General features: G+C 35.7%; 3 protein-coding genes across 5 annotated transcripts in view; all 3 read right to left on the bottom strand.

Annotated features, from left to right (window-relative positions):
* LOC108732332 (myosin heavy chain 95F-like) overlaps positions 1–1,926 on the bottom strand; it is a 12,484-nt gene extending 10,558 nt beyond the window's left edge. Inside the window, exons 1-3 of the mRNA XM_025973880.1 lie at positions 1,585–1,926; positions 1,442–1,515; positions 829–1,383 (exon numbers count right to left, since the gene is read on the bottom strand). Of these exons, the coding sequence (XP_025829665.1) occupies positions 829–1,383; positions 1,442–1,515; positions 1,585–1,762 (807 nt within the window). The 5' untranslated portion in view covers positions 1,763–1,926. The remainder of the gene's footprint in view (positions 1–828; positions 1,384–1,441; positions 1,516–1,584) is intronic.
* Positions 1,927–3,799: 1,873 nt separating this feature from the next.
* Positions 3,800–11,365, bottom strand: LOC108732304 (myosin heavy chain 95F). 3 transcript variants are annotated; one of them, XM_018463017.2, is made up of 17 exons: positions 11,210–11,365; positions 10,544–10,730; positions 10,412–10,485; positions 9,792–10,352; positions 9,322–9,731; positions 9,108–9,265; positions 8,655–9,043; positions 7,745–7,939; positions 7,469–7,693; positions 7,193–7,400; positions 6,886–7,127; positions 6,545–6,820; positions 6,296–6,471; positions 5,320–5,361; positions 4,534–4,654; positions 4,153–4,468; positions 3,800–4,093 (listed from the first exon to the last, which is right to left on the bottom strand). In XM_018463017.2, the coding sequence occupies exons 2-17, from the start codon at positions 10,716–10,718 to the stop codon at positions 3,942–3,944; spliced, it is 3,720 nt and encodes a 1,239-aa protein (XP_018318519.1). In that variant the 5' UTR covers positions 10,719–10,730; positions 11,210–11,365; the 3' UTR covers positions 3,800–3,941. The 3 variants fall into 3 exon arrangements, with proteins under 3 accessions (XP_018318519.1, XP_018318518.1, XP_025829691.1); XM_018463016.2 differs by lacking the exon at positions 11,210–11,365 and having other exon boundaries at positions 10,544–10,803; XM_025973906.1 differs by lacking the exons at positions 5,320–5,361; positions 11,210–11,365 and having other exon boundaries at positions 10,544–10,802.
* Positions 11,366–11,799: 434 nt separating this feature from the next.
* LOC112904294 (myosin heavy chain 95F-like) overlaps positions 11,800–15,170 on the bottom strand; it is an 11,140-nt gene continuing 7,769 nt past the window's right edge. The window contains exons 2-7 of the mRNA XM_025973945.1: positions 13,752–13,938; positions 13,620–13,693; positions 13,000–13,560; positions 12,530–12,939; positions 12,316–12,473; positions 11,800–12,251 (exon numbers count right to left, since the gene is read on the bottom strand). Coding sequence (XP_025829730.1) covers positions 11,800–12,251; positions 12,316–12,473; positions 12,530–12,939; positions 13,000–13,560; positions 13,620–13,693; positions 13,752–13,926 — 1,830 coding nt within the window. The 5' untranslated portion in view covers positions 13,927–13,938. The remainder of the gene's footprint in view (positions 12,252–12,315; positions 12,474–12,529; positions 12,940–12,999; positions 13,561–13,619; positions 13,694–13,751; positions 13,939–15,170) is intronic.

Below are 15,170 nucleotides of genomic sequence, written 5' to 3'. Positions count from 1 at the left end.
TGAAAGACAGTTTTCGTATAATAAACAAATACTTTATTAAATTATATATTGACCGTTCTGGTCCAACACCTTTTGCCATCTTTCTGGTAGTAGCATAATTCCACGCTCATAAAATTTTTGGTCTTTGCTGGCAAAAAACTGATCGAGGAGGTTTTTGACCTCCTCATTTGAGGTGAAGGTTTTACCGTCTAAATAATTTTGGAGTGACCGGAATAAATAATAATCCGATGGTGCCAGGTCTGGAGAATATGGTGGGTGTAGCATTGTATCCCCTTCAAGCTGTAAAAGCTTTTGACGAGTGACCAAACTTGTGTGAGGTCTCGCGTTGTCTTGGTGAAACACTACACCTTACCTGTTGATTAGTTCTGACCTTTTCTGTTGAAGTGCATCATTCAGTTTGTCCAGCTGATGACAGTAGACTCCACCAAAAAGACAGCATCACCTTTTTTTGGTGAATATCGGTTTTGGAAATGGTTATGATTGAATAAGCAAGACCAAAAGTTAATAGGCAAGACCAAAACCAGACCGATACTATGTCAGCAAGACTACCACCAAGTTTAGAATTTTTTGAGCAAGAGCAAGACCAATACCAAATAAGCAAGACCAAGATCAATACCAAGACTGGAACAGTCTTTGTTTTGCTTTGCGCATCACTACATTCATCCGACAATAAATCACTGAAGATGTCATCCACAGTTGATGTCGAAACATCTGGTATTAGGATCACCAACTAATCTAGATCATAGGCAGTAAACCCGAAAACCTCTAATATCCAAATTGACTCTGACCATGAAAGCCTTTAGCAATTACTTAAAATAAATATCTTACGTAGAAATCGTCGGGTTGAGTAAGTTGAAGTTTTTCCCTCAAATCCTTCGGCGCTCCCCCCAGAAGGATATAGAATATGTGGTAAGTTCTTTCGTCGCCCGAAGCGGAACAAATCCTGGACTTTTCCAATAAATAATGAGAAATGTAGCCACCCACCACGTTAAACTTGTCATTGTAATGAATTTCGATGAATTTTCCAAACCTGGAGCTGTTGTTATTCCTTGTAGTTTTCGCGTTACCAAAAGCTTCTAGGACGGGATTCGCCTCGAGGATATTTTGTTCTATAGGTCCTGCTGATCCTTGAGTATCGCACAAAAATCTTAGCAAATGCTTCGTAGATTCAGTTTTCCCTGCGCCCGATTCTCCCGACACTATAATGGACTGGGATTGTTTGAGAATCCTTATGTCTCTTGCCGCCTTGTCGGCGATTGCGAACACATGTGGCGGCAGTTGTCCAATGTCCTTTCCGTGGTACTTCTGGATAATTTCGGAGTCATATAAAGCAGGAATTTCCTTGTACGGATTAACAGCTATCAAGATATTCGCGACGTAAGACTAAAATTTGGCAATAAAAATTACTAGGTAGTTGCTTTAATTCAAACATTAAACTTACATATATTTTGTCTTTGTAATAGCGATTTTTGATATTGTTCAACAACGTGGCTTCGTTTAGGAACAACATTTCACCTAATAAATTTAGAAAAGAATTGATTTAAGAGATGCGAAATTGCACAATTATCAAGTACGATTACTTACAGTTGTCATTGACTTCTTTGGTTGGATCGCCAGCTTGGAAAATGTCATCAAAAGAATAAACCGCTTTCGCATATTTGGGTTCGTCAGGGACAACTTCCGCCCCATCCCCCACGAGTTCAGAAATTCGCCCCAACACAAAACCACAATTGGGTTCTCGTATCCACACTTGATCGTCCATGGTTTAGTTTCCCTTTCGAACAATTTGAAATGAACCCATACAGGGTTGGCGTTAATATTAAATCGATAGGTAAATACCTCAATCGTTATTGATAACGTTTTCCATTTCGTGAAAGATAAAATTAAATTGATGAAACTCAAATAAACTCTTACAAGACTTTTTGATAAGGCTGTCTCTATTTGTGATAAATTTTCTTTATGTTGTTTCTTAAGTAAGTAATTAGAAAGATATAGGTACACAATGTACGAGGTGTTGATTATTTGCTTTTCTTTTCCTTTTTAGATAAAATTGCACTCTAAATTACTGATTTCGAAACGACAAGTTTTCAGGAGATAAAGTTATTTACATCTTACTTGTTCCAAGTGTATGTAATGTTTTTCCTTAATTGGACTAATGTAATTTTGTAGAACTAGCAGATCGACAAGATAAATATAAATTATTAAAATCATCGAAAATAATTGAATTGCTTTATTTATTTCTGTTCTGTTTTATTGTTAATAATAATGCTGGTAATAAAAATAAAAGCAATAATCATAATGAATGTAATGTAATTATTTCACATATCAACGTTTATGATCGGCAATCTGACGCATGTACGTAGGGCTTTCCCCCATTACGTTTCCATTTGAATCGTGTTCCAGAAATATTTTGTATTTAATGCTATTTAAAAATATTTATTTCAACAATTATTGTTACCTGTTATTACAAGGATTGAGGGTTTTTCTTAATAATTTAATGTTATAATGATATATAGAATAAAGGTTTTCAGACAAATTTTATAAGAAAAATATTACTAATTGATTAAGTAATTATTTCTATGAAAAATTTTGTAGTTTGTCAAAAGATAGCATTGAGTTCCATGTAAAAGAGTTACTTTCCAGAGAAAAAACGTTTTAAAACTTTCTATCCACTTAAATTATTACAGTTGTAATATTTGATGTATGTTCGGTTGCCTATATATTATATTACAAGTACGAGTAATTGAATTGCAAAAAAATATATAAATTAGTATTCCTAACTGCGTCTACATGGCAAAAATATAACCTAAAGATGAATATTCATCAATCTACCTCAATCAAACCTGAATTACAGCTCAATTACAGCTTTAATTTTAAATTGTCCCGGCGCCTCCACCAAAAAGTTTCAATGAATTTTTTAAAAATTGTTGACAACTGAATAAATTTATGAAAGGCTTAGTTTCGATAGTTTGCAATACAAATTAACTAAAAACTCGTAATTAACAACAAAAGATCTTTTTAACAATTCCAAGTGAAAATGTGTAAAGGTTTCCACTTAAACTTTACAAGAAGATGTCTGAAAATATTACTAATTAATTCGTTGTTTGTATGTAATATTTTGTGGTTTGTTTAAGAATAGTGTCAAGTTTCATGTGAAAGAGTTATTTCTGTTAGAAAAATGTTTTTTTGGTTTTCTTTTTAGTTAACTCTTAGATTTATAATATTTGTGTATGTTGGGTAGTCTACATACTATGTTACGTTACATGCTGCGATTTAATTGTACAAAACAATATTAATAGCATCCCTAACTGCATGTATATTGAAAAAATATAATTTAAAGATGAGTATTCATCAATCTACTTCAAACAAACCTTAATAATAGCTCAATTACAGCTTTTATTTTAAATTGCCCCGGCGCCTCCACCAAAATTTTTAATTAAATTTTTTAATTTTTATTGGTAATATTCGTGTTTCTTTAAAAACGTCTTGTATTCGATATTAAACCGATATTTATGAGATTAATTATCCACAACGACCATCAACAAATCAAATTTTAACATTTTTCTGATGGACTTTTGTATGTTTTTTTTCAATTTAGATTTGAATAAGTTAAATGTTTCCAGTTCTTACGTATCTTTTACAGATTTTGCACGACCTCAAATGTAGAGTACTTACCTTACAAATTTTTGGTAACTGTAAGGGGTCGAGGAATGTCTTTTTTTTTGTTTCCCCATTAATCATTGAAAAATATTGAACTGTTTATTTGTTTTTATTTTATTACCAAACCTGGAGNATAATAATAATAATAATAACTCATCTATTACAACTTCTCTTTCAATAAATAACAAAATATATTATTTGTATCTTTACATTACATTCTCCCACGTTAAATTACCTTATTTTATTTAATTGATTGATCAGTAATGTAATTATTTCGCGTATCAACGTTTACGATCTAGTGGTCTGACGTAGGGCTTTCCCCCATTACGTTCCCATTCCTTGTTGAATTCGTGTTCCAGAATTTCAGCACCACGTTTACGGGTGAGTCCCGTTTCTTCCAGGGATAGCTCGCACATTTGCATATCGTCTTTTCCTAATTGAGAAACATTTCATACTTCGTAATAGCATTTTTTTAAAAATTATTATCGTTACCTGCTACCAGAAGGATCGGGGGTTTTTCCGGGTGGAGTTCCATTTGCCTTGCTACGTATTGCCCATCGAAATGGGCGTACCACCATCCCCTTTTATTCTGGTCTGTGGCTCCAGGTCTTGTAAACGGAATTCTGAAGTATCTCTGGTCTGTCCCCCCAATTACTGGCGCTTTTTGTTGTACTTTTGGCGTTTTCTGGGCTGCATCCATTACAGACCTCGGAGCCCTTTCGTTTTCATCCATTACTGTACGTTTCTTGTTCTTTGCTTTCCATGCATGGTAGACTTTAAGGCGCCGATGGAACTCATGTCTGCAAGCCTGTAAGAAGATTCATATGAAGGAAATTATCCTTTAAATTATTAATACATTTTCTTAAAATTTACCTCCAACAACTCGATATCGCAAGAAGTGTTGATTGTATCCCGTAACTCCGAGTATTTCCATTTGGAAAGATCGTACTTGCTTTTACTCATTGCTGCCTGCTGACTTCTAACAGCTTCGGACCTGTATTAACAACGTTTTTTAATGACAATACCACTCGTACATAACAAGAATCGTACAAAAGGCTATGCATTGTTAGCTACCTACTTGTTAAATGTTAGATAAGCTGGAGGTCAATACAATAACTCTTCATGAACAGTTAATACTTATTAAAATATCTAATATTGATGTGGAAATTCATTTTTAATTTAGACCAACTATAAATTACTTCAAGTTAATGAAGAAAAAATTGTTCCTGTTGTCACACCCTCGCCGGGAATCGAACCAAGAATGCACCAATGCTCAGACCACTAAGCACACACTGGTGCGTAAAGCCAAAGGCTGCGGGTTCGGTCCTCGGCGAGGGTGTGACAACAGCAACAATTTTTTTTCATTAAATTGAAGTAATTTATAGTTGGTCGAAATGGAAAATTAATTTCCACATTAATATTTGATATATTAACCACTATTAAACTTATTAAAATGTTATGTTGCACTACTTTTGGTACCTATTAAATAAAATGAAAAACATATTGCAGCTATTAACTGGTTAAGTCTCTAAGTATTTACAGGCCACAAAAAAAACCCGAAGCATATTGTTATGGAATAGAGCATGCACTCTGGGCAACAATGGGGCAGATTTTGGTTAGTTGTTCATGCAGTTCTTTAACTTTTGTTTTTCTATGTACCTTATCAATTTCTGGGACGCTCTTGTCGAGTCCATTCCTCCGCTGAATCATGGAAACAAGAAGCACTGACATAAAGCTGCCACCACAGTATAAATATACAGGGTGTCTGTAAATAACACGGACCACGCTTAATCAAATATTCCACACGAAAAAAAGACCGTACAAAGTATGGGCACCTAAATGGGTCTTCCTTGGTCCGAAATATGCGTTTAAGACTTGTCCGTATTATTAACAGGCGCCCTATACATATATATATTTATGTATGTACATTTCGTAGGTGGGGCAAAATCAAGTTTAAAACAACACAAATCTGTTAATATGTATAGTTCTTTTAAAATAATTTAATAATGGACTAAAATCAGAATAAAAGATTAATTATTATCAATTTGTCAAAACACATCAGTCAGTTAAATGCATAAATCATAATAATTGATCACCAGGAATATAAAAATGTTTAATATCAGATAAGTAGGTAAATATGCAGGCAAATTGATGAAATAGATCAATTATATTGTTTTAAACCTGTAGGCACCAATAAAATTGTAGAAATAAACTAGATACAGTGATAATGAAGATAAAAGTGCACCTGTAACTAAAACTGTAGATTGCATATTCAGATATATAAATATGTTATTTACTAATTAAAAATGGAAAAGAAACTTCGGTATACCTTAAATTTGCAATTAAATTATCGTCAATTTTTTATATTCTATTTGATCAGTGTTTATTATGCTAAAATGATTATATAAGAAGGTCCTACCTAGAATGGTTTCTATAATTAAGTGCTCTACTACATTCAGTAATTAATTGTGTAAATTTCAGTTTGCCATATCATTCGTACATTTGTGATTAGATAAGAAAAATGGGTTGACTGAATGTGAGTGAATGCCTTCTATGTTTATACAAAGGAATTATTTGTGATTGGAAAACGTTCAATTTTATTATTAACTTTATACCTAATTGTTTAATTACGTACTTGCGTATCATTGTCGGGCTGTCTTCGACTTGTCCGTTACTTTCTTGCGCCAATCTTACTGCAAGTTCGTGATCCTGTCTCTCTTGTTCAAGTCTTTCTCGTTGTTGACGTTCTTCTTTGGCCAACTTTTCTTCTTGGAGTTGAAGCTCGAGCGCTTTCTTACGGTCTTCTTCCTCCTATTTGAAAAATTTAAACGTCAAATCATTTACAGAGTTAGTTGCCTTGGTAGTTTTTTTTTTTTTTCCAGACCTGTTTCTTTCGTTGCTCCTCCTCTTGTCTTCTTCTTGCCTCAATCTCGGCTTTCTTCTTTCTTATTTCTTCTTCTTCACGTAGTTTCCTTTCTTCCTCCTCTTTACGTTTCCTCTCTTTTTCCATTTCTTCCTGGACCTTTCGCAGTCTCTCCTGTTCTTCGGCGATCTTTTCGTCTTGGATCTTCTTTTGCAACTCGTTCATTTGTTTATTTACTTTGATCACCAGCTGATTGTAAAGATTGTCAATTGTCTTCGCCTCAATTCTATCGTCTTTCTGAAAACGTGAGGCAGAAATGTCGACTTTAATATTGCATTACGATTAAGATGTTAAATAGTTACCCTAATTTTGTCAATTGCTGAAACGACTTCTGTCTTTAGTTTGTTGATATCATTCGTGAAGAGATCTTTGTTCTTCTTCAACTGTTGATTAATTTTTTCCAATTCTTTCACGTTATGGTCCAAACTTCTTATTTTTCGTAAGCCCTTTATTCTTGGTTGATGCCTTCTCTTGACCAAAAAGCCACGCACATGCTTTTGAATAGTTATTAGAGCCTTTCGACGATATATTATCTTGTTTTTAACTAAAAAAATATTATTTATGATTTTTGGACGAAGAAAGGGATGAGTTTAAACCCAATACACTTACGTTTGATCACAGTCAATGCGGTAAATTGGGATTTCAACCATCTGGCTTTCACAAGCCATGCTTTCACAGTATTTACAACGGATTTAAGATTCTCGGAGTCTGATCTCATAATTGTATCGAATTCCGAGTATTTCCCAGGTCTGAAGAATACCCTGGTTATGCCAAATTTGAAATCCTTTTCGTGGAGCTTCAGGCTGTGAAGCATTGCCTGAAACAAAAAGACAAATAGTACATTAAGGAAATTGAACCCAAAAGTTCGAGAAGAATACTGCTTACTTCGCAAAATACTTTGGGTGGCAGTCTCTTCAACTCAGGTGGTAGATAATCCAAGTACATCGAATGGAGTTCTGCAAATGGAGCTCTACTAGGATACCCATGTTCCATGAGTTCCAAAACGTGGACCATTCCAGAACATTTCAATTGCATCAAGCTCAAAGCGCCGTCGAACTTTTGGTCTATCATTTTAGAATTTGGTTTTATACAGCGAATGAAATTCGTTCCCTAAATGAATGGAATTAAAATCGTAAACATATCGGATGTAATTAAACGTACGTTGTTCCTTAACTTCTCCATGAGTTCCGCCAACTGAGTTTTGAATTTGTTACCAACACTTATGAATGTTAGTTTTCCTTTTTGTGCAGTTGTCGTGTTGGCAAAAAGAGACTGGATCAGTTTATTTTTGCTCTCCTGAACAATGCCTTCTAAGGAAGCGTGCAGAGCGTCGTTATTTTTCTCAATGAAGTGGACCTAAAAGCCAAAAATTGTGCACTAAATCTATGAAATTGTGGCGAAAGAACTTTTAGTGTTTTTTTTGTGTAAATATTTTGTACATATATTTTTCCTAATTTTATTTCTGCAATGTAGAGTACGACTTCTTATCTTTTGCATGCCTTTGTTTCCTTTCTGTTTCTATTCTATTGTCCCTAATCACCTTTACCTAGAAATCTAACTGCAACCGTTTCTGCGTGCACCTTGTACTAACAGCTGGCTTTTCCCTTAATTACCTTACCTAAAATTCTATACTGTTCAACTTCGTCAATTCTTCGTATTTCTGTAAGCTCGTGTCTTCAACCCCTATTGCCAGTCTTTGTCTATCTTGAGTATTCTATCTCTTTTTACTAACATTTTCCAACTATAAATACTCCTAACATCCCTATCAGGAATTAATTCATCTGTGTCTCTACATTCAACCGTCTCGTTAGTAAGTCTCTTTTCCTGTTATAAATTGTTATTATTGTCTTTGCTATTGTTATTGTTATTGCTATTGTTATTATTTTTGTTGTTGTTATTTCTTTGTGTGTTTTGGGCTGTTGTGTTTTATTTTTGCCATCTGTTTGTTTTGTTGTTTAATTTGTTGTTGGCATAAAATTTTGGTTAATTGTTTAAATAGTGTTTTTCTTTAATTCTTTTTATTAATAATTGTACTAAAGACACAAAAAAATAATAAAGATCTTATTCTTACTGTTTGGTAGCAAACACCCCCTGCAAAATGTCTAACAACAAATCCTTCATCGTCACGAATATTTCTGTGGGCTTGTAGTCTAGACGATCTCGGTAGGCCAAGTCTAAAGTTACCGGACCATTGGGAGTGAACTTCCGAAGTAAAGTGTTGATACGAAGGTTTGGGCATTTTAGATTCTTCGTCCAATAAACTAAATATTCCCTTCTTGGGAGCTTCAATCGTGTCTATGCAATCTTGGTTATCAACGAATTTTATTTCTGGTACATTCAGTCCCTCTTTCTTGTACAATTCTTGCTCGTACTTCAAAATCCTTTCGTTAAAGAACTGTTGTAACTTCTCGTTACAGTAGTTGATGCAGAATTGTTCAAAACTGTTAACGGTGAAGAATTCTGAAGGAAATTGTTATTATGTTAGGTATGTGTAATTTCAAAAATGTTTTCTGAAAAAACATACCAAATCCAGCTATGTCTAAAACGCCTATGTAATAACTGGAAGCTTGGAATGGTATACTTTGGTTTATCCTTTGGACAATGTAATCGAATAATTTACTATAAACTGCTTTGGCCAGTGCATCTCTTGCATTGTTAGCTTCATATACTTTCAGAGGTACCCTGTAAAATTGTTTTTCAAATATTGACGAGTCATATCAATAGAAGTAGAAGCTTACATGATAACAGTTCCTTTGTAACCTCCCCTAGCGCTTTGCATCACCCTTGATACCAGCGCCTGCCTGAGTTCGTCGGGGTCGATTGCCAAAAGTTTGGAAGCGATTGTGAGTGACTTTTCGCTAGCGGTTGTGACCCTGCAGCCTCCCTTGGTGTCCTCGGATATCTCTTCGAATTGTATGTTTCCTAGGTGAAGTACTGCAGCTACAGTACTGTATATTTCGAGCCTTTCACTATCTCCCATCCCCATTGTGCTCAAAGCTTTGTCCAAATGGGCAAAACTCTCCACATCGTCCACCACGGTATCGCGAAGACCACCCTGTTTGGAATGCGCCGCACTTTTTTGGGAAGGTGACAACTTTTGTTCGGACGACTGCTTGGTGAAATATCTTGTACAACCGTTTTTCAAATACTACAAAAAAAATGCGATAAAAGCAGATATTAACGATTTTAAACGGTTGTGAAGCATTACGTTGTAGTGGTCTGGTTGAGTGAGCGCCAACTGTTGCCTTAAACTTTCGGGAGCTCCCCCCAAGAGGATGTAGAAGATGTGGTATGTCCTTTCGTCGCCGGAAGCAGAGCAAATCCTCGACTTCTCCAGTAAATAATGTGATATAAATCCGCCAACTACATTAAACTTTTTGTCGTAGTGAATCTCCATGAATTTTCCAAACCTGGAGCTGTTGTTGTTTCTTGTAGTTTTGGCATTGCCGAAGGCTTCTAATACTGGATTTGCTTCTAGGATCTTCTGCTCGATGGGCCCTGCCGATCCTGACCCACGGTTATCGCAAAGGAATCGTAGTAAGTGTTTTGTGGATTCGGTTTTTCCAGCTCCAGATTCTCCTGAGACAATAATGGACTGGGACTGTTTGAGAACCCGAATGTCTCTTGCTGCTTTGTCAGCGATCGCGAATACATGGGGAGCTAACTGTCCAATAGATTTCCCGTGATATTTCTTTACAGTATCTTTGGAATATAGTTCGGGAATCTCCTTGTACGGGTTCACTGCTATGAGGATGTTTGCGACGTAAGACTAAAAGAAACAGAATTTTGGATTATCATAAGTACAAAGGATAATTTAGGACAACATACATAGATTTTGTTTTTGTAATATCGCTTGCGAATATTATTCAGGAGAGTGGCTTCATTCAGGAACATCATTTCACCTGGAAAAATGGTTAGTTAGAAAAGATCGATCGGGAAAGGACGTAGCAAACAACTTGCAGTTATCATCAAAATCCTTGTCTGGATCGCCGGCCCGGAATATGTCGTCGAAAGGGGCTACTCGTTTTGAAAATTTGGAATCGATCGGGATGACTTCTGCCCCATCTTCCATCAGTTCCGTCATCTGACCCAAGACAAAGCCCTCCTCGGTGTCACGCACCCACACGGTGTCCATCTTGGTCTAGATCTGTAATTTTTAACTGTTCGTTAAGGCAAAAACTTGCAGTTCATGATTTCTGTAGGAACACGCTACTAATACATAATTTTCTCTTGCATTTTATCGTTGCGATAAAATTTATCAGCCGTACGATAAACGCTAAGCTAAGTAATTTTGCGGCTATTATTATCGAATAAACTTTGTTAAAGTGAAATATTCGAACGTTTGTTAGAATCCCCATTGTGATGTCATTTTTATTAATATTTGCAGTCAAACGTTACAAACTGGTTCATTTCCTATTATTGCATTTACCAGTGGCCTATTGCAACAACGGTTATTGATATTTAAATTTTTTGAGACAACGTCCTACAGTTGAAACCTTTCACTTGTTCAGCAAACTTCTTGAACTTGCATGCTTAGCTACTACAACTTTAGTAGCATATGGCATTTCAACGAATTAAATTGTTGCTGTTTAAATAATCTTAATACTTATTATACGTTCTACTTACTTATATCTTATTTGTTTTGGAGGACCCAGTTTTTGCTTTCTATATATTATACAATTTCTATCTAGTTAGTCGATTGCAGACGTCACCAGTTACTGACGCATTACACGGAGAATTATATAGCTGTACACCATGCCACGATGGTTATTGTTTTATTGCATACTTCCGCGGTTATGAAATAATCTTTAATGACATTTACAGTGTATGTTATATGCCTCAATGTGCAACAGATAATATTAAACTAGCAATGGGTAAAAGAAAACAAATTCGAATATGGGGTGGGGCATGATCCTAATGAAACTCGTAAATTAAGTTAATACATTTTTAATATTCACTGTACAATTTGTTTCTTTTGTGAAAGCTATGCTAATTCCTATGGTATCAGTCTTCAACGATTCGAAACGCTTTTACGCTAATCCATCCCTAATTATCTAATTAGTAGCTGGTCTTAATAGCATGGAGCAAAACAAAACTGTTTAAAAGAAAGTAAAGCTGTAGCGGATGTTTTTTTCCTCTTTTGACTAGAAATTATAAAATAAATTCAGGAAGTTGTTGATCCGTTTCAGAAACAAAGGATTATATAGTGTTTTTCTTTAATTCTTTTTATTAATAATTGTACTAAAGACACAAAAAAATAATAAAGATCTTATTCTTACTGTTTGGTAGCAAACACCCCCTGCAAAATGTCTAACAACAAATCCTTCATCGTCACGAATATTTCTGTGGGCTTGTAGTCTAGACGATCTCGGTAGGCCAAGTCTAAAGTTACCGGACCATTGGGAATGAACTTCCGAAGTAAAGTGTTGATACGAAGGTTTGGGCATTTTAGATTCTTCGTCCAATAAACTAAATATTCCCTTCTTGGGAGCTTCAATCGTGTCTATGCAATCTTGGTTATCAACGAATTTTATTTCTGGTACATTCAGTCCCTCTTTCTTGTACAATTCTTGCTCGTACTTCAAAATCCTTTCGTTAAAGAACTGTTGTAACTTCTCGTTACAGTAGTTGATGCAGAATTGTTCAAAACTGTTAACGGTGAAGAATTCTGAAGGAAATTGTTATTATGTTAGGTATGTGTAATTTCAAAAATGTTTTCTGAAAAAACATACCAAATCCAGCTATGTCTAAAACGCCTATGTAATAACTGGAAGCTTGGAATGGTATACTTTGGTTTATCCTTTGGACAATGTAATCGAATAATTTACTATAAACTGCTTTGGCCAGTGCATCTCTTGCATTGTTAGCTTCATATACTTTCAGAGGTACCCTGTAAAATTGTTTTTCAAATATTGACGAGTCATATCAATAGAAGTAGAAGCTTACATGATAACAGTTCCTTTGTAACCTCCCCTAGCGCTTTGCATCACCCTTGATACCAGCGCCTGCCTGAGTTCGTCGGGGTCGATTGCCAAAAGTTTGGAAGCGATTGTGAGTGACTTTTCGCTAGCGGTTGTGACCCTGCAGCCTCCCTTGGTGTCCTCGGATATCTCTTCGAATTGTATGTTTCCTAGGTGAAGTACTGCAGCTACAGTACTGTATATTTCGAGCCTTTCACTATCTCCCATCCCCATTGTGCTCAAAGCTTTGTCCAAATGGGCAAAACTCTCCACATCGTCCACCACGGTATCGCGAAGACCACCCTGTTTGGAATGCGCCGCACTTTTTTGGGAAGGTGACAACTTTTGTTCGGACGACTGCTTGGTGAAATATCTTGTACAACCGTTTTTCAAATACTACAAAAAAAATGCGATAAAAGCAGATATTAACGATTTTAAACGGTTGTGAAGCATTACGTTGTAGTGGTCTGGTTGAGTGAGCGCCAACTGTTGCCTTAAACTTTCGGGAGCTCCCCCCAAGAGGATGTAGAAGATGTGGTATGTCCTTTCGTCGCCGGAAGCAGAGCAAATCCTCGACTTCTCCAGTAAATAATGTGATATAAATCCGCCAACTACATTAAACTTTTTGTCGTAGTGAATCTCCATGAATTTTCCAAACCTGGAGCTGTTGTTGTTTCTTGTAGTTTTGGCATTGCCGAAGGCTTCTAATACTGGATTTGCTTCTAGGATCTTCTGCTCGATGGGCCCTGCCGATCCTGACCCACGGTTATCGCAAAGGAATCGTAGTAAGTGTTTTGTGGATTCGGTTTTTCCAGCTCCAGATTCTCCTGAGACAATAATGGACTGGGACTGTTTGAGAACCCGAATGTCTCTTGCTGCTTTGTCAGCGATCGCGAATACATGGGGAGCTAACTGTCCAATAGATTTCCCGTGATATTTCTTTACAGTATCTTTGGAATATAGTTCGGGAATCTCCTTGTACGGGTTCACTGCTATGAGGATGTTTGCGACGTAAGACTAAAAGAAACAGAATTTTGGATTATCATAAGTACAAAGGATAATTTAGGACAACATACATAGATTTTGTTTTTGTAATATCGCTTGCGAATATTATTCAGGAGAGTGGCTTCATTCAGGAACATCATTTCACCTGGAAAAATGGTTAGTTAGAAAAGATCGATCGGGAAAGGACGTAGCAAACAACTTGCAGTTATCATCAAAATCCTTGTCTGGATCGCCGGCCCGGAATATGTCGTCGAAAGGGGCTACTCGTTTTGAAAATTTGGAATCGATCGGGATGACTTCTGCCCCATCTTCCATCAGTTCCGTCATCTGACCCAAGACAAAGCCCTCCTCGGTGTCACGCACCCACACGGTGTCCATCTTGGTCTAGATCTGTAATTTTTAACTGTTCGTTAAGGCAAAAACTTGCAGTTCATGATTTCTGTAGGAACACGCTACTAATACATAATTTTCTCTTGCATTTTATCGTTGCGATAAAATTTATCAGCCGTACGATAAACGCTAAGCTAAGTAATTTTGCGGCTATTATTATCGAATAAACTTTGTTAAAGTGAAATATTCGAACGTTTGTTAGAATCCCCATTGTGATGTCATTTTTATTAATATTTGCAGTCAAACGTTACAAACTGGTTCATTTCCTATTATTGCATTTACCAGTGGCCTATTGCAACAACGGTTATTGATATTTAAATTTTTTGAGACAACGTCCTACAGTTGAAACCTTTCACTTGTTCAGCAAACTTCTTGAACTTGCATGCTTAGCTACTACAACTTTAGTAGCATATGGCATTTCAACGAATTAAATTGTTGCTGTTTAAATAATCTTAATACTTATTATACGTTCTACTTACTTATATCTTATTTGTTTTGGAGGACCCAGTTTTTGCTTTCTATATATTATACAATTTCTATCTAGTTAGTCGATTGCAGACGTCACCAGTTACTGACGCATTACACGGAGAATTATATAGCTGTACACCATGCCACGATGGTTATTGTTTTATTGCATACTTCCGCGGTTATGAAATAATCTTTAATGACATTTACAGTGTATGTTATATGCCTCAATGTGCAACAGATAATATTAAACTAGCAATGGGTAAAAGAAAACAAATTCGAATATGGGGTGGGGCATGATCCTAATGAAACTCGTAAATTAAGTTAATACATTTTTAATATTCACTGTACAATTTGTTTCTTTTGTGAAAGCTATGCTAATTCCTATGGTATCAGTCTTCAACGATTCGAAACGCTTTTACGCTAATCCATCCCTAATTATCTAATTAGTAGCTGGTCTTAATAGCATGGAGCAAAACAAAACTGTTTAAAAGAAAGTAAAGCTGTAGCGGATGTTTTTTTCCTCTTTTGACTAGAAATTATAAAATAAATTCAGGAAGTTGTTGATCCGTTTCAGAAACAAAGGATTATACGGTTTTGCAACAATGAAATGGTTTGTTTTGCGTTACAGGTGTATTTGTGGAGAAAGTTTACAGAAAATAGAATAAAAAAATACTTGACAATTGTAAACTAACGACATTCGTTTGCATAATTAATATATCTAATTAAAAATTGGTTAAACACAAATTTTTCCCTTAACACAAATT

The sequence above is a fragment of the Agrilus planipennis genome, unplaced genomic scaffold, assembly GCF_000699045.2.
Source record: "Agrilus planipennis isolate EAB-ADULT unplaced genomic scaffold, Apla_2.0 scaffold30, whole genome shotgun sequence".
In the NCBI taxonomy this organism is placed as follows: domain Eukaryota; kingdom Metazoa; phylum Arthropoda; class Insecta; order Coleoptera; family Buprestidae; genus Agrilus; species Agrilus planipennis.
Note: the sequence above shows the minus strand (reverse complement) of the source record. Positions and strands in the feature narration are given on the sequence as shown.

Bases quoted from the DNA above. Each gene is read 5' to 3' on its own strand.
- LOC108732304 (XM_018463017.2), bottom strand. From the start codon at position 10,718: ATGGACACCGTGTGGGTGCGTGACACCGAGGAGGGCTTTGTCTTGGGT. The intron at 6,821-6,885 runs GTAACTATTTAA...TCACGTTTTCAG, and splicing joins CAGCAATTGACAAAATTAGG to AAAGACGATAGAATTGAGGC. The intron at 4,469-4,533 runs GTAAATTTTAAG...ATCTTCTTACAG, and splicing joins GCGATATCGAGTTGTTGGAG to GCTTGCAGACATGAGTTCCA.